A 27,665-nucleotide genomic window follows, 5' to 3' on the forward strand; every position below is an offset into this window, starting at 1 on the left:
GGGCTATACGGATGGACTCCCTCCCTCCAAGCGACAGGCAATCAGTTAAACCTGACAGGTGTGAAGTTGGCAATTTTCTTTTCAAAACTGTGCGATAAACAGGCTGGCAGGAGTTTGAGAGGAACAGAGAGATAAGGGAGAAATGGAAACATTCAGGTACCCTCTCTCCATGGGACCAGCGGTGGCTCACAGGCAGATGGATGGAGGAAAGCGTTTGCTTTGCAAAGCCCCAGATATACCAGGAACTCAGGTGCTAGGCTAGAAAAAGGCTTGACAACCAGGCACTAATGAAAAAGAGAAACCCCTTCCTCCCACAGCTCCTCAAAGGGTGCTCCCTTTGATCTCTTAAGATTTGATCCATATTAATCTCCTGTGATTTAGCCAGCACTGAACTGCTCCTCCTGAGCTCACCGGCAAACTACAGGACAGTGTTTTCTGCAAAGGGGCAGAAAGAGCATTTAGTGCCTCTCTGCATGCAAACCATTTTCTTCCCCAAATTCCATGCAGTTCAGACAAAAAACCCTGCCTGTTTTCTACGAGGCTCTGGGTTTGGTTCAGCAGTTGTGAAGTCTACGGAGGAGTGTCCCTAACTCACCTTGTGCTGGGCTTAGTCAGATGAGGCCACAACATTCACCTCAGCTGCTGAGGCTAAGGGAGCAACTCCAATGGCTGGTATCCATAAATTACTACCTTTCGATAACTTAGCCCCTGGGGGGTGATACGACATTTTTAGCCTACATTTTAATCACGTACACATTTATCTTGCTGTGGCCCTGCTTTGCCTGCACAGCCATGGCTGATTTTCTGATTTCTGCTAGCCAGTATGTAAAATTTTAGCAGTGCAACACACATCCAGGTTTTTTTTTTACAGGCTGATTCATGTTCTGCAAATACTATATAAGAGAGAACCTGCATCTAAACACATCTGGGAAGGCTGAAAATGCCTTGTTTGGAGGAGGAGTGAACCAGCCCCCCTCGCCTTCTGCCAGGCACCACTGAGGCCATTTGAGGCTCAACAGCACTTCTTGGTGTCACAGGTCCCCCAGCTGGAATATATTTGCATAAAGCAATTTCCTCTAACAAATATGTTCATACAAATCAAAATCAAGTTTGCAAATAATCTGAAACCATGAAAAATAATTAATCAAACATATTTGTTACTACAAGTAATTCACCCAGCACTGTTCTAAACTGGCAAGTTTCCCTCAGTTCAATTTTGCCAGCACTAGCTCTAGGAGACTTAGTGGTATGTGTGACTGTGAGTGCTCTGACTTGAACTCGAGCACAGATTACCTCCTACCTCACAATGAATTTTGGATTGAAAGTCACTTATTTCTGGACTGATGCTCTGTGACCTGACCTGTCTCCAGTGCCCCTTGAACTCCCACCCCTTCATAGCCAGCCTGGTTTGACATCTCCCTGTGACACTGCCTTTTTCTCTGTCTGTTGGAGTAATTTTGTTCTTGCACTTCCAGTTTTGAGTCTGCCATGAATGTCTCCCATCCCTGGGAGATCCATCTGGTTTTGAGTGTTGTGCAAGGCATTAATCCCAGCATGGGAGGGACATCTCCTTCCCAGGTGCCTGTGCCCAGAGATAGCAGTCAGGTTGCCTGGTAATTCCCTGATTACACTGGAGTATATCTCACTCTCACTCACTACAAATCCTACTTAGGCCACGTTCATTTGTGTGGGTGGAAATAAGCGTAACTCCATTGTAGTCAGAAAAGTCCTGCACCAAGCAGGAACCTGGCTCTGTATCTTCATCACGGACATTTCAGCCCTGAACTCTGCATACATCTCCCAGTTCCAGCGAGGTGAATCTCACAGTGTCGGCTCTGGTCTAGACTGGCTTCTCTGCTGCTGGACCATGCTCAGCAGTGGGCATATAGCCTAAGAGCAGACACAAGCCTCTTGTTCATCTCCTCCTGCCGTGATCCAGCTCCTCCCCTGGCTCTCTGCTGGCACCTCTGCTGGTCGTCAGGCCTCTGAAGTTGCTTTTGGGGCCAGCACTGCTCGCCTGCAGAGATGTGGCTTTGAGAAGGGATCCAAGCCACGCTGCCATTTTTCCATGGGCTACATGCATTGCTGGCATTCCCGCCCCCAACATGTTTCTGTTTTGTTCCAGAGAAACACAATACTTAGGGGCACTGCATGGGAGTCAGTTCCTGCTGTGTTCAGCTCTCTGCAACCTGAGCTGCTGAGAAGAGGCCCCATGCAATGGGTTTTATCCATCATCACGTAACTGTAAGACATGGCCTGGGAAATGAGCGCAGCATTTCCCAGGGGCTCAAACGAGCAGGACTATGGGCAAAGATAGGCCCTCTTATCCTTCTTTCCATCTTAGACCCCCCATCCCAGTTCCCTGGTGCTCCTTTTCTTTCTCCCCTTTCTCCCCACCCCCAAACTTGGCTGATGCGGCTGAGCCAGCTGCTGGGGATCCAGTTCTGTAGGATGCTGCTCCTCTGCATTGCTGTCATGGTTGCTCCTACGGCTACTGACCTGAACGGCTGCAGCTGAAGCAAAGCTACACTTCCAACATCTGTCATTACTAAGAGGAGCTGGCAGCAAGGGGAAAATGAGAGGAGTAAAATATGTGGACATATAGGTACAGCCTGGAGAGTGGTCACAACTCCCTTGGCACATTGAAGGCTGATAACAGGAGTGTTCCTGGCTTTTCCCCTCTTTGTACCTGAGGAAAGCCTCCCCAAGGCTATCTTTAACCCCTTACAAAGTGAGGTGCCCAGCACACTCCTTTTTCAGCAGAATGACTGAGAACTGGCTCCATTAGTGGCATGGGGTGTGGAGGGAGCCTGTCTGTTACGCAGCACCCGATGCATTGATCATCCAGCCTGGTATCAAAGAGCCTCCTGCTGCTCTGGTGCATGCTCCACACCTGCTTTGCTGCTGACAGGGAATGAACAGCGTGCACCAAACAACTCCTTTCCAGCCAAATCCTGAACACTTCCCTCTCCATCCAGCTCATCTCTTCACAATGGAGACCAGTTCAAGTTCAGATTTGGGTCAGGATCCCTCTCTCTCTTTCTCTGTGATGGGAGTGCTGGGTTTTGGTTCAAATCTCCAGCAGATCATCCACCTGCTGAAGTTGGGTGCAAAAATCCCTTCCCAGGGAATATTCAGCTCTCTAGGCCAGAGGCATGGCAAAGTGCCTGTTGATGTCAGTGCAAGGAAGAGCATGCACATTTTCTGTGATCTCTTGCTTGCTTTGTCTCCCTCCCTTGCAAAAGTCTGGGTCTTGCAGAGATGTCTGCCTTGATCTTTGGGAACAAGGCTTTCTTTGTAGCATATATTCACAGTCAGGAAGCGGGAGGAAAGGGGAGAGGCAAACTGTTCTGCCCAATGCAGAGATCAGTAACAGAGATGCAGTCTGACTGATCTTGCCTCCCAATGGACCCTTAGCATCCCTATAGCATTCAGATTTTTTTGATGAACGATCATTACGGTAGCCAAGCGTTGCACTATAGGAACATCCTGCTGTGTCAAATCAAAGGTTGGCCTAGCCCAGTATCCTGGCCCTGACCGCAGCTAATTACACATGCCTAGAGAAAATGTAAGAAGAGAGCAAGTGTGTATTGACATTTTTCCAATAGCCTGTCCCATCTGCTATAGCTAACAGCAACTTAAGAACTTCCTAAGCTAGAGACAGTGTCGTAATTTTTAATAGCTTTTGATGGACTTTTCTTCCATAGGTTTTTCTAGCCACTTGTTTAGCTCAGGTTAACTTTTGGCATCAGCAGCATCCTTTGACAAAGAATTTCACTATATACATCGATAGGGGGAAACGTTCCCACCTCCTTTTGTCTATCTTGAATATGCTGTCCAAGAATTTCACACAATACCACCTATGTCAGTGGCAAAACCAGCCATCCCCTGTCCACCTTCTCCAGGCCATTTGCTGTTTTGCAGATCTCTTAACCCTTGGCCTTCACCCCTCATCTGCAAGCAACTCCCATTACAAAATACTGCCTATCATGGGAACAGACCTAGGTCATTGGAAAGCAGATGCCATTTCTGCTACTGTGACTCTCCTTACAGCTACCAGTTACAGGTTGCAGAACGACGCAGTCACAGCAAAAAAAAGGAGAATGTCTCTTTTTTTAAAATTCTTTATTTATAAAAAAGTACATTTTTTTCCACAGCTGAGCCACTATTGTTTTTTATACAAGTAAAAGGAAGGGTGATGCAACACCCCACCCACACAAATTATAACCATGAAAATGCCCCCCCGGAGCCCAAACAAACAAATTATTTCAAAGGATGGAAAACAAAAAACCAAACAAAAATCATAAAAGTCCATTACATTATTATTATTTTTATTTTTTATTTTTTACAAAAGCACTTACAACACAGATTACAAAAAAAAAAAAAAAAAGGTGGGGTTGGGGTTGTTTGTCTGTCTGTAGTCTTTATTCCACAATGATAATTACAGCAAGAGGAAGAAGAAAAAGAGAGATAAAATCACTGGAGTTAAGGAATCACGTCTTAAAAAAAGAAAGGCAAAAGAAAAGAAAAAACAGATCCTCAATGAGAGTACCTCCACCAATACCAGTTTATGCTAGCGGAGGATCTGACTCCATATGCTTGTTACATTCACCCCCAGGTACTTTCCATTACATATGGAAAGTCACACTGGTCCGAAGTACAAACTCCCCCCCCTCTCTAAGGCTTGGGTTTCCTTCCCTTGCTGGTGGACTTCGCCCCGTTGCAGAAGGCAGCACCCCCCGCTCCGGCACCCCAGCCCTGGCTGTGCTCAGCCCTGGCCCCTCGGCCAGGTCCAGCCCGTGGCCCTCCCCACCCCGTGCTGCAGACCGGCAGCCCCTGGGGAGAGGCCAGTGAGTTTCAGGAGCAGCGGTGAGGCAGCAGTTGGAGCCCAGGCCTTCGCAGCCTGAGGGGCCCCAAGCTTCCCCTGCCTCTCTCAAGGAGTTGCTCAAATTGTCAGCAAATTGCATCAAATATGAAGGGAGGGAAAGACGGGGGTGAAACTGCAGGCTAGGGGAGGGTAAAGCGCTACCATAAGCCCCGCAGAATATAGAACAGGCATCAGCGCACACGATGCTGGCAGCACCTCCTCTCCCCGCCGGGCCCACTGCCCACAGCCCAGCAGAGCAAACAGACCCGAAAACGTCGGTGCTACAGCAGGAGCGGTTGGGAACCTTGCAGTGAATTTTAACCTGCTGGCAAAAGGCTACAACCTGCCCCACTGCTTCTCCTCTTAGAACAAAATGGGCCTGGGATACCCGCCTCATCTCCACAATATGAAGCCTCTGAGCTTTGCGCAGAGGCTTCTGACACATTCGCTGGTCTCCCACATTGAGCTGGGCAATGGGGTTTTCCCCTCCGCTCTTTGAGCATAATGACCAGTGCCTGAAACTCCGAAAATCTCTGTGTGTGTGCATGTGTGTGCTTTTGTGCTTGTGTATGGGAAAGAAAAACAGCAAAGGAGAGCAGCAGCCCCCGTTCTAATTGCATTCCCTTCTCTAATTGCTTGAAGATCAATCTTTTGAATCTCTCTCTCTCTAACCCTCAGTGATTTCTGCTGAACAGTTGTTGTGTTTCTTTTTTGACTCAACATCAGGAAAATGGCTCCCTTTGTCCCTTATGTCTTTGCAATCAATTTGGTGCTACCATTTCAGTTTGTTTGATTCTTTTTCCTAAGAAATCTTCAGGTTTTTTTTTTTAGGTTTTTTCCCCTGGCTGAATGAAAATGATTTAACAACAGGGAAAAAAAAAATCTGGTAATTAAATAAGGGAAAATAACATCACTAGGGTGAATTGCAGTGAATAATCCTAGAGATAAGCCCCAGCAGGGAAACAGCTGGGGTGCCTTTGTACATAAACTACAGGCTCATTTTGGGTTGTGACACAGATGTGTCTGCTTCAGTGTGGCTCCCTGAATACATATAGGGAAGGAGCTGGGGGCTCGGCCCAAATTAACCTGCATTTTCTTTGCTGAGACGGTGGTGAGACCCAGAGCAATATGTACCACAGGTCTCAGATTGACCTCCCTCTTATCTACCTGTTCAGCTTTCCCATCCGCCCATCTTAATCTTGAGGTACAACAAGTTTTACCTCAAGTTGCCACCCAGGATCAGGGTTTGGGAAGGCAAAAGCACCATGCTGATACACCTCTTCACCAGCAAGAACCCAGCAAAGGGATCTGGACAATGATCCCTTCAAATGGAGGTACGGCAACCGGCCGTGCCTCCAAGGCACTTTGCCAACACCCAGTCTGCAAGCAGTGCGATGGTGCTTCCCAGGCAGAAAGCCAACTCAGGTATAACTAATGCGACACACCAGTTCAGCTCCAGCGTAAAACGGGGCATTTCCTGGAGAGCAGCAGCTCCCTAGCACCTAGGCAGAGAGGCGGCCAACCCTGTGCTCACAGCAGGCGCTGGAAACTGAGAAAGGATGGGGACGTGCTCCACCCTGACTGGAGGGGTGGCCTGGGGGTCCCCACCCCATCCTCCACTGCTGGCTGTGAAGCAGGGATGTCGCAACAAACAGCTTCCATCTCCCAACTGGAAGCTTCTGCTTGCTCTTTGCGGGTCCCACAGGGACATTTTACTCCTCCTTAGCACCTCTAATGAAAGGAGGAGTGGAGAAGCAGGGGATTTTTCACTTGAAGCAGCCTGAGGGTCCCTCAGAGAGGCAGCCCAGGCGGCCCATGAGGGAGCTCATGTGCGCAGCTGTGAGAAGTGCGTCACCACTTAAAATCGGCAGCTTGACTCCGGCCTGCCAGAATCGGGCCCATTGTGAGAAATTGAGGCACAAAGGGACAAGTGACATCGTCCCCCGAGGAAAGAACAGATTGCCCCTCTGCCTCCCCTCGCAGCCCAGGCACCGGGAGGCCCTTGGGGCCAGCAGGCAGATTGCCCCTCCAGGGTGAGTACTGGATGGTCTCCAGCACCTTCACTCCCTGCAGAACCTCCCAGGAAGCAGGATGGACATGGTCTTCAATTTGGCATCTCTACTGAGCTCACCCTTGCATTTGGGTGGACACAGGTATCACTTTCTTCCTGATGCTGGTGGAAAACCTGATCTAATTACCTTCAAGGGCCCCCTCAGAGCAGTTTAACCCAGAGAAGGGAGTGATGCTATTACTGGATCAAAATGGCTCTCACATGAAACATCAATCTGATTTTTTTTCCCCACACTTCTTTTTTCTCCTACCTCGCTATTGATTAATGGCTAATCACTTGGCTAATTACCACCCAAGAGTCTCTTGGCCAATTAGCTGACCTTGCAAGGGACAGCAAGAAGCAAATCACTGCACAGAGGTGGCATTTCTCAATGGCTGTGGGGATAATTGCACCAATGGAGTGATGCTGAAGGGCCCAAGGATGAGAGGAATGCACTACTGTACCTTGAACTTGCAGGATATCTCACTGCTGTGCCAGGCAATACTGTCTATGGATCTTCCACTCCAGGCTTGCCGAGGTTCTGGATGAAAAATAACAATTTGACCCCTCTTTTGAACCACACTGATGAGCTAAGTGGCTGAGCTCTTTCCTAGACTTGTGCTGGTGCAGTACTGGGGAGCAAAAAGTGTTATATAGCAGAAAGGGAACTGTATATAGGCTCTAGCTTGGGAATACCATATTGCTTTGCTATCTCCTTTTCTTTCTCTGACTCCCAGTGGTTTTTTGAGCCTCCCTTCAGCTAACTATGTGGACCCTATGTGAATGAGCAATGAATAAGCTAAGGAGGCTACATCTCAAAATACGACACCTCTAAGTGCAAGGCTAATAACTACCAAAGCAGATTTCTTAGGACTCCTTGTTCATATTTCCTGCAAGCCATAGCTTAACTCAGGAACTCAGTCACACTGTCCTGTCCTCTCCCAGGCCCGTCTGCTCCGTTTGCAAGGCTTTGTACCTTTGGTCTTTAGGACACAACTTCACTGTGGGCTAGGGCCCTGCAGTGCTCTGGAGTCAATGCAATGTGAATTTGCCAGATCAGATCAGTGGCCCCTGCCTGTGACTAATGCAGAACATGACAGAATCGCTGCTGGACCCTGCAGATTTTATAAAAGGTTGTTTTCTTCCAAATCCATGTCCTCGCAATATGTATCTGTGCTGGGAGAAATTTGCAGAAGAGGGTCTGTGCCACTGATTTCCACTCTGCGCTTGGTCATGGACCACCCAGATTTTCGTGCTGGAGACGTTGTCACAACCCTTTTTAGAGCCTAGATGTGAAATTCAGATCTAAAGGATTATTCACTTGAGAGATGGACTTTGTTGAGAATTATCTCTGAATCATAAACTGTGCAAGCTCTGCAGCATATCCCATGTTACATTAAAGTAAGCTGTGGCTAAGGTACAGTGCTCAGGGTTCACACTTTGGGGAATTAAAGCCCTGTGTATGCTGTTATCCCAAGGCACTGAAGGGAAGTCATTCCCTCTGCAGGTTTACAGCTGCCCCTAATATCAGCCCCTACTAGTAATCAGAGATATGGAGAGATGTTAGAGATTTCATTTTCTTTATTGGGGGGTTGCTTGGTAGCAGGGTGCTCCTAGTGGCAGTGGACAGACATGGGAAGGCTTAGCTGTATTTTTTAAGGTTCAGCCCAAGAGATCCTGAGGGAATCTCTGTCTGCCCTGCTTTGAGTGGACATAAAACAGCCTTCCTGTGGCATTTGGCTGTTCTGCCAGAAGCCAGGAAGCCTGGAGAGCTGGCAAGAACAGCAGAAAGTGTAACAGTTGGATTTCCCACTCCCCTACACCATTAGCGCAGTAAGAGCAAGCTACAAACTGTGGATGGCTCAGGCTGAGCTTCATGTTGTCTGGACCAAGCACCACACACTAAAAGAAAGCATTGGAGGCTGCCTGGATCAGAGATCTGACCTTGACTTATCTGCGTGGGTCTGACTCTCCACCCTCCCTTTTGTAGCAGGATAACTGCAGGATGCTATGGAACAAAACCCAGCGAGTAAGGCAGGAGGAGAATTAGTCCTGCTATTTTTAGATGTGCATGATAATACAGCTCAGAAAACTGGGGATTTCTTTTCAAACAAAAGATTTATTTATACATCAAATTAAAAAAAAAAAAAAACAACCCACAAGAAGAAAAATAAGCCCCAACCCAGTGAATCTAATTTGAATACGGTCAGTGTCAGACAGAGGGCCCTGAAGTCTGGAATCCCATTTATCCACAGAGCAGAGATAGCAGCAATCCAAGCCTCCCCATCACAACGCAGTGGCTCAAGGGAAGGAGGACAAGATCAATACCCCAGGCTCACTCACTCCTGCTCTGTCTACCAAGCCTTTGCTTAGAAGAGGGATGTGATATTGAAAAAGTGGCAATCAATGCAGACTAAGCAATGTATCTAAGGGCTGGGGTTGTTGCTAGGGGAGTTAGACAGAAGCACCCCCATGCTCTGACCAAAAAAATAAAAAAAGTGTAAACACATGACAATTAAGTCTTAGTGGTATAATAAAACTTAGGGGCCTGATTCTGTACTGAAGCCCTCACAGACACTGGATGGTACCCTGGGAGATCTGCCCTGCCAGGGTCTGCAGACCAGAGCTGAAGGCAGTGAGTTTGTGGGAGAAGTGAAGCGGTATCGGTTGGTCCCCTTCCCCAGGCAATGGCAGCAAGGTGTGTGCACAACACCCTGTGCACACCCGTTGTGCCAGAGTTAACTGCTCTGTGGCTGGTACTAGCAACAACAACAGCAAGAAGAACAAAAAGAGCCAGCATTTCTCTCAGCCATCACAGGGGAAAAAATGTCAGCAATAAATACTCCTTTTCTTTCTTTTAAAAGAACACTCAAACAAAGACAGAAAATGAAAAGCCAGGAAATAATAAATTGTAGGAGGAAAATGGCAGCTCTGTTTCCCTGCCCTGCTATCAGCCCATGCACCTGGGGTTTGTTCTAGGGCTTCTTCTCCCCCCTTTCTCCTCATTTTCCTTTTATTGAGTCATTAAAAACTGGGAGTGGATCTCCCCAGGCATGCAGTGGGCAATGGGAACGCTACGCAGACCCCACTGAAAAGAAAGTGATGAGGAAAAAAAAATCAGTTCACCTGATAATGGCACCTATGTTTCCATTGCCATAAGCTTTCCTGGCCTCCGTCCTTCTACGGACAGCCCACTTGACCCCCTCCCAAGGTTAAAAAAAAACAAAGAAGACAACATACAAACAAATTCCAGTGTTTCAGGGTGCAGAAGTGGGAGGAGGAACCTCGGGGAGGGAAGTGGGGCCGAAGGGCACTCTGAGACAGGAAGACACAAACAGTGTGTAATATACAGGCTGGGCAACAGTCGTGAAAGCAAATAGTAACACCTAAGCCACCGACCAATACAAACACCACAGAAGGGGACGAAAGTCGTCAAGAGAAATTAAAAAGCAAAACCAAAACCAAGAAAATAATGACCCAACCTCCCACCTCCCGTATGCCCCAAAAATGATCTGTAAGCAAAGCTGCCCTCCCTCCCCGCTCGCCCCAGCCCACCCTTCCTGCCAGGGCGGGAAGCGTCCAAAGTCTCTGCCGAGCGCCCAGGGCTGGCTGGGGCCAGGCGTGCGTGTGCGGGGGGTGAGCGTGCGTGCAGTGTGTCTGCAAGCGGCCGCGGCACGCTCGGCTCCGCTTGGCAGGGATGCAGGGGGAGTGGGAGGGCATCACTCATGTGTACGTGTGTGTGTGTGTGTGTGTGTGTGTGTAGCAACGGGGTGCTGAGCTACACATACCACTCCTTTTTGGAAATAAAAGATCCGTCGTTCTGTGAGACCATGTTCTCCGCTATGTCGAGCTGCTCGGGGTCGTACTGGAAGCCGAGTGTCCTTTCGTCGTAAGGTTCGGGGTGTGCCTCCCCCTCGTCTACCGTGAAGTAAGGCCGCTTAGCATCCTCCTCGTATTTGTTGGGGCCACCCAGCTTGCGCTCGCCTCCCGCATCCTCATCCTCATCTTCGTAGGTGCTGCCGCCCAGCGGGCCCGGCTTCTTCTCGTCGTCCGAGTCGTCGGGGTACTGGAGGTTTTGGGCCATGGGGGGATGATGCTGTGGGATGCCAGCCTTGCTGTAGCCATTGCCATACACGTGCTTCTTTGTGCTGTAGTCACCCTTGAAGGTGTGACGCCGGCGCCGGAGTACCACAAAGAGCACCACGGCCACCACCAGGACCAGCGAGACTCCTCCCACTATGCCCCCAATCACCGGTGTGGGGATGTTCGGCTGCACCATGGATTTGCGATCATCGATTGGAGACGGGGTGTAGGGAAATTCTGGGTGGGAAAAGACAGATGGAAGGGGGAACAGTGTCAAACCATGCGGAAACGCGCCCTCCCTCCATGCTTTCATTGCCATTTTTGGGGGGTGAGGGGGTGGGAAGATGAGGGTAAGGAACAGGGAAGGGAAAAACTAGGGAAAGGGGAAAAGGGTGCATCCTCACAGGGGTCAGCACACAGGAGCTCTGCCTTAGCAAGGGGAATGCAGCGTGCCATGCCAAGCTCGCCAAGCCTCATGCAGGAGCCCAGCAGGCTGGAAGCAGTGTTTCCCTCCCCACCCCACCTGGTTTCTCCAGACGTGCTCAGATCCCACAAGCCCAGTGCCTTGAGTCCAGACGCTTTCCATTTTACTGGGTGACATTGGAGGTCCAGTTTGCCAGAGCACGCTGACAACCCCAGGGTGCTCCTGCTGGGGAGCAAGACCCAAACCCCATCCAACAGTGGGCACCGACCTGCCACAATTGCTCCTGTAAATGCCACGCTGGACCTGCCAGCTTTGCATCCCCCTCCTCGGCATCCCAGCCCGGCCTGAGCCCAACCAGCCTAGGTCAGGCCAGAAGGCAGTGGCACCTTGTGATCTCCCCTCCCACCCACCCCATAAGTGATCTGTGGCTGCACAGTGCTGCTCAGGGTCACGGCTGGCTCCTGAACCCGCTTGCTGACCTGGCTGTGCTCTGCAGCACAGGGACACAGACCTCCCACTGTTTCTTTTTCCTCTGTATTACTGTGGCCGGCATAGTGCCACTACTCTTGCTAATCTTGTTCCTACAGTTACCCTGACCTATTTAAAAAAATAAGTAACTCAAAAGAGAAAAAGAAAAGAGATGAGAAAGAAGCTCTCTTCTCTTTCAACACTTACACTTTGGCACAGATAAAGTTTGATCCAGGACTTAAATCAACCTTCCTAGCACTCCCTGGACACAGTTACAGCCCCTGGCCAAACTCAGCTTTCACAAACTGCCTGTTGAGCACCCGTGTCCATGAGGCATTAAGCACCACATGGCTGTCTCAGTCCTTCACCTGCCTCTGAATTTAGACAGCAGGCGCCTGGTTAATGCCCCCTGGCAGCCTTGCCCTTGCACACCATGCTCAAACCCCTCGCACCGCTTTTTCCGCCCCCAAGGCCTGTCTGCCAGCCCCTCTCGTAGCTGCAAGCCGTTATTGCTGCTCTGGAGTGTCCTGGCCCTCACTACTTTTTACCCCCTACCCTGGCAGCCAAGGAGAGGCACAGACCGACTAGGTCTCTCAGCAGGCCCTCCCAGAAGAGCAGCCAGGATGGGGTGATGGGGAGGGAGGGGCTCAAAGGCAGCAAATTCAAAAGGGATATGAGGCAGAGTCTGATTCCTGCCGCCTCTTCACGCGCCTGCGGGACTGCCTGCTGCTGGCAGCCACGTTTCTGCATTAGGGCAGGAAGCCCTGAACAAGCAGGAGCTGGGCAGGGAGCGGGTTTCCCTACAGCACAGCTTAGCCCCGCCACTCAGGAAGAGGGGAGAAAAGAGCTTCTCCCGGGTAGAGGCAGTTCCTGAAACAGCTGCAGATTTTGGACAAGGGTACTGAATTCGAGCAATTGCTGGTCTGATCCTTGCAGCATAAATGTTTTGCTTGTGCCTGAAAGCTGTTTCATTCCTGCCTTTCCTCAGACATCCCAACAACAGCATCTTGGTTTCTGCAGTGCTGACTTGCCTTGAGCAAAGCCTCACGATCCTGAAACCACACACAGAGCAGCACACTGGGCAGAATGGGCTGGGGGACAGGCAGATGGAGGGGCTCCCTGCTGCAGCCAGAATGAGGAGCAAGACGCTGTGCAGGCAGGAGCCAGCATCTCTTTCCAAAGACAGCCTTCAGAGCAGGAGCGAGGGCATGTATTTCAGCATAGGGAGCTGGGGCTGGGTTCTGGAAAGCCAAAACCACATGTTGCATCAACAGAAGGCTTGTCATAGCCAGCTGGTTAATGCAAAACCTCTCTGAAGAGACAGCAAGAAATGTCACGTCCATCCCCTGGTAGTCCTGGCTGCTGAGGGCTCAACTTCAACGACACAAGCATCCACAGAGCTCTTGCCATCCCTGCCCATGCCACCTCCCCAGGCCGGCTCCTTGCCATCTCAGCCTCTGCAACCCCGTGGTGCCCAATTCCCAAAACTGTGCACAAAGCAGGGGTCCACCTGGAGCTTAAGTGGGTGCAGGGAAAGCCCAGCAAGCTGGCTCAGACCCCAGGGGCTATATCTTTGATTTTCCCCCACCCCACAGCTCTGATCTGAAGCCTCTTCCTATTTCGCTTTTCCCCACAGCAAGGCTGATTTTGTGCATGAGGCCATGGGTCCCAATATCGCACCCTGAAAAGACCCAGATGTGGTGTGCATCCTGGGCACAGGGTCCTAAAGCCATACTGATCCCCTCTGCCGCCCAGCTCTGGAAAACAGACAGATCTGAGAGAGGAAGTCTGTGCACGATTTCAAAAGGAGCTTGGCCCACTTTTCTATGAAAAGCCTCATTAACAGCCCAGGTTGGACACATGAAGTGAAAGGGGGAATGTTTTTCTACCTTTCTCATAATATTTATTTTTTTCCTGCCCTTTGTGCTGCCCGCCCCTGAGATAGCACTCGCCTACATGCCACCCCCCTGCCACTGCCAACGTCGTGGACACGAAAACTAACACGCCGCTGTGTTGGATTTCACACGTTGTTCGGGGAAGGAACTATTTTCTGCTCAGATCCCATCCCCATCCTCCTCGCAGTGGCCCAGTTCCCATGCCAGAGAAAACAAAACCAAACTGCGGGAAGAGAGGGAGAAGAAAGATGGGAAGATCGCAAGCCAGCAGCCGAAATCATCCCCTCCCTACCCACATAGTTTCCTCCCCCCCCCCCGTGCACCCACCGCACTCCCCCGGAGCCTGGAAAAGCGAGTGGCTCTGGGGATGCAGCGGGGGGACGGGTACAAACGAGGCGTGAGTGACCCAGCTAGGAGGGGGACGGGCTGCTCCGGAGCAGGGGAGGGCACACGCCGGACACCGCCGCTGGATGGCGGTACAGACCGCCGCTGGCGCCGGAGCAGGGGTGGGCACTGCCGGAGCCCCTCTCCGTGGCCGCTGGGCTGGAGCCAGCGGCAAGCCCGGGCTGAGCCGGGAAGGGAGGGGGGCCCCTTGCGACAAGGTCCTCTCCGTAGGGCCAGGTGGTGAGCCAGGGAGCAGCGTGCCACCCTGCGCCCCAGCCCGGCCCCCCCGCAGCTGGCTCCCTTTGCTTTCGGCCTCCTCCAGCCCTGCCCCAGAGCCAGGCCCTGGCGCGGACCCCCGCGCCCCGCAGCTGCCGGGCACAGCCTGGCACGCCTGCAGCCTCCTGCCACGGTGCCCACTCGTCCAGCAGCCAGGTTAATTAATGACTCGGGACAGGTCCGCCTCTCAGCGGGTGTCGCCCCCCACGCATCCACTGCTGTCAGCCCCACAAAGGGGGATTTACCCCTCTGCCCACCGAGTTTCGTGTCTGGGGTGCAAAAGAGCGCAGAACTGCAGCCTGGGGAGAGAGGGGAAAGTGTGGGAAAAGGATCCCCTTCTTGTGTTTGAGGGGTGCGTGAAATTTCTGGAAACTGGTGCGATGCCTGAGCATGCTGGGGGCCCCATGTGAAAAATCCATTAGGAAGAGTCTGGAGAGAATTAAAGCCGCTGTGAAGAGTGGACTGGAGAAACAGGAGACAGCAGAATGGAGGGAGGGGGAACAAGCTAGGCTTTAATGCCAGCATAAAAAGCCTCCCCCCCTCCTGCTACCCCCCAGCCCTCATAAAAAGGAGTGCTGTATGAATAGGAATTAAAGCAGCAACACTATCTGCCTGCTGCCCGGCTCTGCCAGCTGTTGCATTCAGCCCAGCTTCCTGTCCCTGTGCCAGGAGCCGGACCTCTGGGGCGGCAGCTGGGAGCGCAGGGAGACGGGAGGTCGCCCTGGGCTTTGCTCTGGCACCCGGCCGAGCCCACAGGTTTTCTTTGATCCCCCCATGCAAGGCGGAGGGCTTGAGCATCTCCCTGCCCTGGCTCCTGCCTTCTCCCTGCAGCACCCAGGGGTATAGCAGTGCTGCCATTGCAGAGACAAACCAGGTCTTCTCCATCACAACAGTGGCTTCAAAAATACACGTTTTAAAAATCACATCTTTCTTTTAATGGCTGGTTTCCAATAAAAATGAGACGTATGCAAATCATCCTGCCTGTCCATCGATCCTTTATCTAATGCTTTTTGAACCTGCTGGCCCATTTCAGTGCTATCTGACAGAAGAAGAATGAGCCAAAATTATCCCTATCATAAAGCTCTTGGAGTGAGCTGGAGTGAGATCCCTGACAGAGATGGGAGCTAAACCTCATTAGACTTCGGAAAACCCACAGGGACAAGAGGCTGCTCCCAAGGGCAGGAAGGGCCCAGATCAGAAAAAGCCTATTTTTAGACACCAAGCAATTCTTCTATGATATGCAGATCCACAGGAAACCAGCTTTCAAAAGCCCTTCTGCTCATCACACTGCTTAGATATTTTAAAAGATACTACTTCCTGTGGACAAGTTTTTTCTTGAAGTCACATTTCCATCCTTTTCCCTTCAATCATAACGCTGAGGAAAAACCCAGCACCAGTTGAGATTCTCACTGTAGCCATGGGCATTGAGGAAAATGTCAAATTCCATGAGAAATTACCTTTTGGACATGTGTCAGCCCAAGCTGCTCTTTGCATGAGGCTCCTCCAGAGGAAGGCCCTGGATTTCCTTCTGCTTTGCAAAATCAAAAACCTGCTGCGATGGGAAGCAGGGGCCTTTGGCCAGCTCTAGCCAGGGCGAGCAGCAGCTCCGGGGAGGAGCAGGAACCTTAATTCCAATGGGCTCATAGAGCCTCCCAGCTCCCAGATGGCCTCAGCAAATACAGTGGTGATCACGTGGGTTTTTTTACAAGACAGATTGCTGATGGCAAACTTTCCCTGCCAGTACAGTCCACACCAAATTATCCCAGGACTTTGACCCACTGTATTACAGACACGTACATGAGTGAAGATAGGGAGACACCTCTGGACCTGCCTCAGCCCGGACAGGGCTGCAATTTGAGAAGCCCGTAGCACTGCTATCCTTTTTCCTTCACAACAGCCCTTGCTCCTACACATGCTCACCTCCAGCTTCATGGCATCCTGCCCTTCCTCTCCCTACCAGGGATTTCTGCTCTCCTCGTGTGGAGCAGGGCCAGGGGGAGAGGAGGCAGTGGGGGTGGAAAAACCACTGGCAACTAATCCAGAAGTTTAGCAGCTGCCACTGGCATGTCAGAGTGTGACGGCTCTTAGGCCAGATGCCAAACATGTCTTAGGTTTTAATCTCTCTGTCAGGTCACCTATCACTTGTCAATCAAGCACTGCTCCCGCAGGGACCATTGGCACAGATGCCATCAGACAGGATGCAGCAGACACTCCTACCCACCATCCGGAAGATTAGCATCAGACGGACCCCCCAGGCTTGCTCCTCTTTAGCCCCCAGCTCTACGTCCTCCCACCTAAAGCAGCCACAAGCACTTGCTGGTGCAGCGTGGCACGGCTCTGGCTGGCAGCTGGGCTTTGGGTGCACCTGCTCTGGGCTCGGGATTTGATGCTTCCCGGAAAGGGCTTTCTCTTGTGCTCTGAGCCTTAGCAAAGGCCTGCTGCCGCATGGCAGAGGGCTCCAGCGAGCCCCATGGGCTGTTTGCAGTGACCTTGCTGGGACGAGATCACTGGTGGTGTGTAAATAACTCCCTGTTGCAAGCTAAGCAAACGGGGGGCTGTCAGTCCCTGCCAGCCTCTCCTCCCCCCCACAGCCTGTAGCACATTCAAGGCCAGGGCTGCAAAGCCGCCTGCCCACGGGCTGGCACGGCCTTGGGCAGGGAATGGCACACAGCCTCCCGTCCTCACAGCCCCTCCCCGGGGCACCTGCACGTCATGTCCTGTCTCCTGGAAACCCGGGGGGTGCAGAGGTGGGGCTACACCAAGCAAGCAACCGGGGGAGCCTGCAGTATCCTGGAGGAAAAGACCCTTTCCTGCCTCGGGAAACAGGCGCGAGCCCTGCAGCAGAGAGGCTAATAGCGGTCACTGCCTCAGCACAGGCTCTACTCTCCCTGCTCCCCCAGCTCTAGCACTGTGGTTCTCCTTGGATTTTGATGTTTGCCTAGTGCTTGAAGGCCCATGGCGAGAAGAGATGTTTTAACAACATCTTTCTCCTTGTGCTTCCTCTGGCTGAAGCCAGTACACAAGTGCATGAATGCCCCCCCCACATACACACACAAATGTATATGTACACACATGCACAAGGGCCAGGGTATGTATATGCACCGCTGCACAGAAGCCCATACAGCCAAGCACACGTTCATAAATACATGCGTAGTCACACTGATGCTCTTGCATCCTGTGTGCACACGTGACTGTGCAGCAGGCATGCAGGTTTGGGAGGCCCATTTGCATGCCAGGATGAAGATGTGTGTGTGTAGATGACAGCTGCCTGTGCAGGACCACCACACCCGCGTGCAGACACGCAGGGACACGCATGCAGTCTATAACCACAGCCTTTTATTATGTCACCCAACCGCCTGTAATAAATAGTTACATGTCACACTACATGGCTTGGCTGCGACTGACAAAGGTCCTGCAAGGCAGGAGAAGCTATTATAGGAACAGATTGCTGGAATAAAATATTAAATTTCCACTTATCAATCTCTTTAATGCACTATAACTCTAATAGAAGCGTTCAGCCTTCTCCCTCTGAACAAATTGCCCTCCCCATGAGGGGGCTGAAATAGCCCTGCACTCCTCATCTCTGGGGCCGGGGCTGGGAGGAAGGATGCTGGGTGACAAGAGGGGGGAGATCTGTACCCGGGGAGACAGGAGAGGGAAAGCCGCTGCAGGTTTTCTCTGCATCAGCCTTCTGTTTTTTTTCTCCCAAGGCTGGCTGCTCACTAGATTGAACTCCATTTATTGCATGCAGCTCTTGAAAGAGGTTTCGTGGTCCACTGACAATCCCTAAATTGCCTGCAAGACCCAAACAAATGTACCTGTAATAGCTGAGCGAGGACGGCTGAGCCCTCCCCAGCACTGGCCTAATCGGTCCTTAGGGAGAGCTGGATAAACATATTCAGATCCCATGAATTATTAAAAGCAGTTTTTTTATGTGGTAGAGGCCTGGCCTAACAGGTTGGCTGCTAATTCCTCCTAGCGGGGCAGCTGCTGCTGTGCCCTTCCTTCCCTCTCATTTAACCTCAGCCCCACAGTTCGGACCTTTGGGAATAAATTGAGATTACAGGCAGGCAGACATCAACCCAAAGTCATTCCCCAGAGATCCTGCCAGTCCCCGTTTCCCTTGCCAGCACTGTGCTGATTGAGCATGAGAACCATGCTCTACCAGCCCCCTGAAAAACCACCAGGAAGGGAGACATTTACCGAAGCCCGGAGGGGGAACCCACAGACTCTCGTTCCTAGAGGAGCCCATGCCCGAGGAGCAGAGTCGGTGCAGCCCACCCAGGCTGCAATGCTATTGTGGCGCTGAGACAGATAAAACCCTGGCAGGTGGCAGCAGGTAATATGAAGAGAGGGCTGCATCTGGTGTTTGGGAACATGTGTCCTGACACTGCAAGAGATACAGGGTGGCTGGATAGACAGAAAGACAGCAAGAAATGGACATACAGGCTATGCAGAAATGGAAAATGAGACATGGTGAAGAGAGCCTGTTCCTCCCTAAGTCTTCTGCAATACCTATTCCACCTCCTTCTCTGCAACTGGGGACTGAACTTGGAGGCTTCTTCCCTCCGATCACTGTTTCAAATGTGACCCAAAGTGCTAGTTACTGCATGGGATGGTTTTCTATTGCCGATGGGGAGCGAGTCTGCTCCATTTGTACCAGGCACTTGCCTGGTACCAGTTGCCTTGCACTGTCCCAGAAACACAGCGCCTTTAGTGGCAACTCCCGCTGGCCAGCGGCTGAACGCATTTTGGCCACCACCTTCCCCTGGCTTGGGGCGGCTGGGCAGGGCTGGGCAGGGCGGGTGCTGCGCTGCATCTGTCCTGAACAAAGAGCTTTGTTATTCTGGTGCTTTTCACTGGCAAATGAAAAATCCCCCAGAGAAAAGCATATACCAGGAACAACTCAGCAGGCAAGGATCCAGGACAGGAGGTGTGAATTAAAGGCCTGCTACAGTGATAATGATCATAAATAAATACTTGGTAATTAGCATCTAATTAGCACATCTCATCTATTGACCTCCAAGCACTTGGACAGAGGAAGATTAGTGTGGTTTACCCATGTTACGGAAGAGGGGAACTGAGGTGGTGAGGGTACCACACACAGTGTTATTGCTAATTTCAGGAGGTCAGCTGCCCAGGCCTCATCTTTACACTTGCTCATCACTTACCACTGTAGAAAGCGGGTGGAGGGGGCTGGAGCTCGGCCCCTCTGAGAAGCCCTCTTCATCACTCTCAGGTTAGACAACTCTTCAAGGACTGGGGGGGCTCAGAGAGGTGGCCCGCTACCAGAACAGCAGGCGCTCTGATTTGCCTCAGGCTGGACAGCAGGAAGAACTAACAACCCTGGGAACCTGTCCTGTACTTCCCATGCCTTGGGAGCCCCGGCGCGCCTCGTTGCCCATCCAGCTTGGAGGCACCTGTGCTGTCTGTGGCACTTGCAAGATGCAGGCAGCCGGCTGCTCTCCAGCTCACCTGGCTGCAGTCACAGCCCCGCTGCTCTCCCCAGGGAGAGCAGGTCCGGAGCTACAACAACCCACGGTCCCTGCTGTGAGCCCAGCTGGAAAAGCGGCTGTGTGCCATGGTTTGTGCTGTCTGCCCACCTGGCAATGGTCCCAAGCTGGGGTGTAGGGGGAGCACCCGAAGGTGCTGGCCAGCTGGGGGGCCAGTGGAGAGCCTCGGCAAGTCATCCTAGCTGCCAGGCACATCTCCCAGGCAGGCGGCCCTACTTCATCAGATGGTCACTCCCTCCTTTGTTCCCTGAGAGCCCGGAGCTCATCGCATGTGGCAGTGCTCCAACTCACTACTGCAAGAGGTACTTCCACCTCTCTCATGAGACCCACAACTGCTGGTCACTGCCTGTCCTTAACCCTCTGATAAAATCGCTCCTTTTACCCCAAAGGAATGGAGTAAACTTCCCTTCCCTGCTCTCAAAGCACCAAAAGCCACTTTTCCCCTTTGGTGATGCCTTGCAATATCACTTTGTCTCTCTGAAATCAGGCTATTGCCATATGTTATTTCTTCCCTTTAACCTATTTCTTGACATTACTTTCTCTCCCTGACACTACCTAAGCATATTCACGTGTCTTTTCCTCACTCCTGTGGCTACAGTGATTTGCAAGTAGTCAAATTCCTTCTGTCCCATATGACATCACATAGCATCACTTTCCATTGTCTGCATCCTGTGATGTTATTCCTTTCTGGGAGCCCAGATAAAGCTTGGTAATCTGTGGCAGTCAGGTAAGCAAATGCGCAGACCAACATGGCATTGGAAGGAGCACAAATGAAAAATCATGAGAATTGCCTAACATCAGAAACATCAAACATCATCCTGAACAAATGACTCATCCATCTCATGCTTTACTGCCTCAGTGGCAGTCTATATCCTCATCCTACTCCTTCTTCTACCTTCCAACAAATATCTCCCTGACATGTCTTCACTTTCAACATGTCCAATGATCTCTCTGAATCCGAAGCAGAAGACAAGGGGGAAACAAATTGCTTGTATCTTGGTGTAAGAAAGGAAAAGACAACAAGAGGAAAGGAGAAAAAATCCAAGCCAAACCAGTGCAAAACCAGTGCAAAGCAAAGAACTTCACTGCTCCCTTTGCATCATGAAAGTCCCCACCCCTAGAAGGAGACACTGGTGATTAAGACAGACGTTAAGGAGATGTAACTGACTGGTAGTTGTCAGCCGCTCACACTCTCCTCTCCCCACCTCCTCCTCCTCTTCTGTCTTTCAAAGCACGCCAAGTGTTTTCCTACCTGTGACATTGACTTCCACCAAGCCCGACCGTGTACCGATGGCGTTGGAGGCCTCACAGATGTAGGTGCCAGCCACGCTGTAGGAGACAGGCCCTTTAAAGTAGATGGTGTTGTTCTGGATTTCCACGCTCCCTGGCAGAGTCCCATTTGGCCTAGGGGAAACAAAGATCATGGTTGACCCCAGAGATGATACTCGGTAGGGGCAAGCAGTATTGCAGAGGTGACACTGACATGCTGGTTCTGTGCTTGCCCTTGGGCAGGTCCAGAACCCAGTGGTGCTGGCTGGAAAATACCCATTAATGTAGTCAGCCTTGAAACCAAACCCTCAGACAGCAGCATTACAGAAAAGAGTCAGTAGAGTGTCTCCAGGGTAAATCCACTGCATGATGAGAATCAGGTTCTTTACATGGATTGTTTTTTTTTCCCCCTTCTCTGTGATTACATTATTTGGGTCACATACAGTCCCAGTTCCCACATACAGTTTGGCTAACGGGATGTGGAGCACTTTCAGTCTATGTTCTCCCCTACCCAGAAAACAGACTCAGAGCCTTGAAGTGGTTCATTTTCCAGCACAATCCCCGAGTGGGTACAAGCTTGGGGTAAGATGGCCAGGTCACTCTCTTGTTTCGGGTGGCTCACCTCTAGCAGGCTCATCTTCAGAGTGTTCCTCCATCCCTGACTTTACATTTGATAGAAAACACAGGAATGGGACACCAGCCTGACCCTGCTTTACTCCAATTTCCTGCCCATGTAACTCTCCTGGGCAGCTGATCAGCCAGTGTTAATTGCAACTCAAGCTCGAGTAAAGCGGTGCTGGTTTAGAGCCCTGCCATCTGTGACCTGCCCATGTCAGTATAGTCAGATAAGTGTGAAACTGGAATAATGCAAAACTAACTCTAGAGATACACAGAATAAATGAACAAAGGCAGATAAAAAATTTAAAAAACCCTCTGTGTTAGGAAAAGACACACATGGCCTGGTTATTTCTTAATTACTGAAGCAAAGTAAAGTAATTACTTCTCTTAGGCAATTAAAAATTACTCAAGTAATTCTTTCCCCTCCTCCCAACAAAAAGGTGCACAAATTGTCAGCAACTTGTGAGAAAGAAAAGGGAATAATGGGGGTATAATTAGGTTTGTAAAGAAGTGTCTAAACGCACACGCACATATTTTGCATGTCTACATATAAACATAGGCACATATGTATAGCAAACACATTAGTCTTTCCCAGCTACATCAAGCCAATGATCCCAAAGCTGGTGGAAGAATGGAATAGCCTAACGTTGGTCCTCTGCCTATGGGTGAATTAGGGCCCTGAATCTACAAAGACAAGGGCACACCTAAAAACTGTACTGTGGGATGCTAAAGAAGGCTATTGCTTCTTCTAACAGCTCCCTTGACTGTTGCTCATCACCATCCGAACGAGATGAGAGGAAAGCACGGCTGGTTTTTACATTCCAGGCAGGCGCAAAACAGCAGCAGCAGTAATTGCTTCCTGACCCCCAGGAAGCGGAAGAGGCACATATTAGCACCTGGATAAACCAAAGATGCTGGTGGCTATTTCTCTGGTTGCCCAGCCAAAGAAATGAGGAATCAGTTTGATATTACCGAAGTGGCACTGTGGGAAAGAAGGGGATGGCCATGGATCTTTTTCCCGCTCCTTACGTCCCTACACACACACATGCTGCATGCCTAGGTGGTTGGCTGCAGTACAATTATTTATCTGGCTTTCATCCCATCTGCTTGGTCTGCCTCTTCCTCGCAGGGCCCAGCTCACAGGCAGCCTGGGGCCAAGAATGGGAGAGCAGGAGTCTGAAAGAGCCAGGAGGCAACTCTGTGCCCCAGCTTTTTGTTCCTCCTCCCTTTCCGCCTCTATTTCCCCCAGTCTCACTTGCTCTCTCCCACTCTCTACTTTCCTCTTCTTCTGCCTCCATTCTCCTTACCTTCAGTTGCACTCTACCTTTCCTTTCCATCCTCTCTCAGGTCAATAATCCTATACTCAGTCCGAACTGACCCACCAAGAGTGCAAAAAGGGAGAGGCTGGGGAATCAGACTGAGGCACTATCAGACTTAGAAACCTGTACTCTTTAATTCTGTGCTTTCTCTCTCCATTTTTCTCCCCACAGTTCCTTCTCAAAGCAAAGTATTGATGCTCCCAGCCTCTTAGTTGTAAGTCAAGAAACCCTTGCAGGCTAAAGACAGACAAATAGACATACGCACAGCTCACAGAGAATCCATAGGAAAACAACTTTCTCCAATGTTAAAAAAAAAATCATCCATCACGCAAAGACATTGGGACCAACTCAATGCCTGGCTCAAAGATGTGCTGTTCCCAAGAATCGTTTCTGCCAGAACTGAATTTATTACCAGCGCAGTGTGTAAACCAGGTGTGCAAATGACACGTCATCCTCACTCAGTCATGCAGTGCCATGCTCAGCCCTGACACCTGCATCCCCTGTTGTGTTTGAGCCTAGTTGGTAACTAACCCTCTTTCCTGCCCTGGGCTACAGAAACATCACCTGGCTGGACATTTGGCACCTGGTTACCCCACGCTTCAGTTCTCAGCCTGCCTTCGGCATCACTATCACAGCAGGAGCAGACCGCCCCAACAGAGATGAGGCTCCGCTTGTGCTGCTGGCTGTGTCTGTACACAGCGACAGAGCTCCTGCCACAGACAGCCTGATGCCTAGGAGCCCAGCAAGCGCTCAGACTCCAGCCCCGCATGTGAGCAATAGCAGAACAAAAGGATGAAATTACTTGCCCAAAAGCAGAGCGAAAACCTGCCTCCTGTCCCCAGCTTCATCTCACAAGGCTCGCTTCAGCTCAATTCGCCAGCCCTGCTACACAGAGATAGCCTAAACTGGGATCTCTTCTGCCTTGGGTGCCACAAGGGGCATCTTTGCCTCTAACACTTTCCTGGCAATGTTGTGAGGAACCCAGAGAGCCTCCTCAGAGTTTAAGTCAAACTGGCAGAACCAACAGAGGGAGAGAGCTGGGGACGAGAACTAGAAAAAAGGCAGGAAAAACAATCCTCTTCAGACTTTCACTGTGAACAGTTTGATCTGGGAAGCGAAATGAGAGAGAATATGCCTAGGTCCTCGCAAAGCCATTTTGCAAGCCTTTTTCCTGATGACAAATGCCAGCTGAAAAGAAGAAAGGACCCATTTGATCTTTCTTTTTTAAAGCTACATGAGTGCTTATAGAAGAGAAAGAGAGGGAGAGAGAACCACATCACGTTGCATCAATTCCCATCTGACTCCCCAGACACCCCTCGCTCACTTTTCAGTCCCTTTAGTATGTTCAGCCAAAAGCTCAAACCCTGGAGGACAAGGAATTGCTTCTGTTTAATGTCAGTCGCATGGGGATGAGTGCTCTGAAGGGGAGCTCCTGCTTACAGCTGGGGCTGATTCCAGGAAAAGGTTTTTTCACATGCAGACAAATTTTGTGGTATTTGTGCCCTTTAAGGAAGGGAAATTCTGGGTTCTTTTCCAGCTCTGCTACTGAAGTACTTACTGGTGCTGGGCAAATTATTCACCTTGTCATATCTCAGCTGCTTCACATCACCAGGGCAGAATATTATTCCGGTGAAGTGAGAATAGGAAGTTATCCTGGGTATTGAGGCTGTACTGCGCTGGTAGCAAGCTCCATTCCAGCCCAGTGGAGAGGGGGTGTGTATGATCCTTACCCACTGCCCCTCCCTCCTGAGTCTGAACTGGAAGATGCTGGGGGAAGACCCAGCTGAAAGACGGGGGATAACCTCTGTCCTTCGCAAGCTGTGGCGGCTGTGTGTGGCTCAACTAAAATGCTAGTCCCAGCTCTGTCAGCTGGGGCCGTAGGTCACGTGAAACTTCTGATAAAGCCCATCCACCCAAAACAAGTCCCTTGCCCTAGTCGCTTCAAACACCGCGCTGCCTGCCTCAAAAGCACAGGCTGCCCTCTAGACAGGGCTGGCAGGGCAGCAAGCCTTGTTTTGGATCTGAGAAGCTCAGCTTCAGCGGATGGCCAGCACAGGAGGGGGTGAGCCAGAAAGGCCAAGACTGAAGACAGCAGCTTCCCTGGTTTGCAAATAAAGAAATTAGTTCCAGACCTCGTGCAATGATGGCCTCCTGGCAGAGCTGTGCCAGGAACCAGAATCAGATCCGAGCATTCTGCAGGAACACAGCTCCAGCAACGACAAGTGTCCAACTTTCCCCTCACATGCACAGGTTTTACCTTGGAGTGACACCACTGACAGTATGGGACTGGGCCCTAATTGACCAGAGGGTGACTGAGGTTTCTACAGAGACTCCTTGGCCCTGTTCGCTGCTGAGAGCAGAAGCACTGTAGGCACTTACAGCTTCCATTCATAGGTGTGAGCTGGAGGGTTGGCATCAGATTTGCATATCAGCTTCACATCCTTCCGGTTGAGAAACCAGTTGCCATCAAAGCCCTCAATAGTGACTTCTGGCTCATCTGCAGGGGGATGAAAAAGATAAAAAAGCGGGATGGAAAAGGTGAGGAAAGAGTTATGGAAAAGGAAGAGGAAGAAAATGAAATAGGAAAAGATGAGGTGGCAGCGGTGGGAGAAGGAGAGAGATTGCAAGGTGGGAAACATGATGGGACCAGGAATGTGAGAGAGGGTGAAGGAAGGAGAGAAGGGGAGGAACAAAGGGACATGGCAGAGGCAGAGAGAGAAAGAAGGTGTGAAAAAGAGAAAGCATATGATTATTCCAAGGGATCATTTCAGTCTTCACCCTCCAGAAAAAGAGAGCAGCCTCCTACATCAGCCCCTCCACCAGACCAACATCTTCCCTTCAGAAAAATCCTCTTTTGCCAGACTTTATCACCCACCCCAGGGACTGACCACAGAGCATTGCTCTCCAGCCCTGCCCATGCTCACTTACACTGCACGTTGAGGGTCATAGTGTCGGTGAAGCGGTCCAGCTGGTAATTGACCACGCACATGAGCTGCTGCCGGTGGGCCTCCCGGCTCGGCACCAGCCGGTACCGGCTGATCACTGTGATGGTGCCATTGCTATTCCGTATCTCCTGAAACTCCGCTTCTCCTTTGAGCTTGGTGTCCCAGGTGACAGTGCTGGGGGGCTTCCCATTAGAGGAGGTGCAGGTAGCCACCAAGATCTTTTCTGTCCTGCCAGACTTAGCAATAAGTGGCCGCTTGGTGCCTTCCATCCGATTTGTGGGCTTGGCTGCAAGGAATTGCAAAAAGGAGGAGGAAGAGAAGAAAGGGTACAAAGGGATGGTTAGAAAAGCAATGCTACCCTCTCTGATACAACCCAAGAGACAGTCTAGCACCACTGACCCTATGACAGACCTTGTGTGAATCCAGAGCTGCTGCAAACTGCCAGCAACCTACTCTGGGGAAAGAATGGTGGAGGTGCCCTAGACGCACAGATACACGATGGAAAGCCAATCCTTTCCTGCCATAGGTTTTTAGCCCTATGTTAGAATGAGAAACCAAAATTGGAGAGCAAATGAATCATGTAGACCTTAGATGGGGTCTATTCACTCACAACCCTAAGCTCCATGGACAAGCTCTACTTGTGCTTAGGATCTCTCTGTTGTCTTTTCTCTCTGTTCATTTGACAGCCACCAGCTCATTAAAACTCACCACTTCCTTAGGGAACAGGTCACTGTTATTGCACCTGCATTAAGAGATAGGGGAACTGAGGCCTGGAAAGAGGAAGAGGCGTTCCTGTGATAGCTCCGAGATTCACCTACCCTGGGTTCCCTGCACTTCACCTCTTTACAGTCAACTTGAAAGATCATCGTAGGTAAAATTTACACCCAAGATTCACCTTTGCCCTGAGCCCCAAGGACATGAGTCTTAGGTTCCTCCAGGTCTGTTTAACTGGAGGCAATGGTTCACACTACAAAGCTTGTCCAGTATCTTACCCAGCACAGTGAGGTTCAGTTGACTTTCCCGGTTGCCGGTTGGGAAGGTAGCAAACTCACAGATGTAAACTCCCTCATCCTCCAGCTCTAGCCGAGAGAGCTGAATAGTGCCATCTTTGAAGGAAGGATTCCGGAAAGTCACCCGCTCTTTGTAGGGAGAGAGGATGGAGACCCCCATGGCAGGGTTGTAGATGGCCACATTCTGCTTGGAGCCGTTGGTGGCTTTCTGCCACGTGACCTGCGTGATCTTCACATTGGGGAGCGGATTGGTGAAGCTGCAGTGCAGGACCACGTCTGTCCCAATAAACCCCGAGACTGTGTCATTGACTAAGACAGTCTGAGCTTGCAGCCCTGCAATAAAATGGAAAGACATGAATATATGTGTACTTCTCAGACAAAGAAAGAGAGAAAAAGAACGGTTCTTGGACATCAGGCCCATGAACTCCTTTATTTATTCTATTTGCTTCTTCTTGGCATGGCTGATACAAGAACAGTCTATGGCTACAGGCACTCAGTACCTTCTGCAACTACCTGCATCCACCTGCAGCTCCTGCAGCTTCAT

The 27,665-nt window shown here is 50.8% G+C and overlaps 1 protein-coding gene across 1 annotated transcript; it reads right to left on the reverse strand.

Moving 5' to 3' along the window:
• Window positions 1-4,108: 4,108 nt before the first annotated feature.
• On the reverse strand, window positions 4,109-27,665 carry NECTIN1 (nectin cell adhesion molecule 1). The gene is made up of 6 exons (XM_075172664.1): window positions 27,622-27,665; window positions 27,104-27,489; window positions 26,095-26,397; window positions 25,546-25,663; window positions 21,213-21,364; window positions 4,109-11,237 (listed from the first exon to the last, which is right to left on the reverse strand). Exons 1-6 carry the CDS (start codon window positions 27,663-27,665, stop codon window positions 10,696-10,698), a joined length of 1,545 nt encoding a protein of 514 aa, XP_075028765.1. The 3' UTR covers window positions 4,109-10,695.

The sequence above is a fragment of the Calonectris borealis genome, chromosome 24 (genome assembly GCF_964195595.1).
Source record: "Calonectris borealis chromosome 24, bCalBor7.hap1.2, whole genome shotgun sequence".
Lineage (NCBI taxonomy): Eukaryota > Metazoa > Chordata > Aves > Procellariiformes > Procellariidae > Calonectris > Calonectris borealis.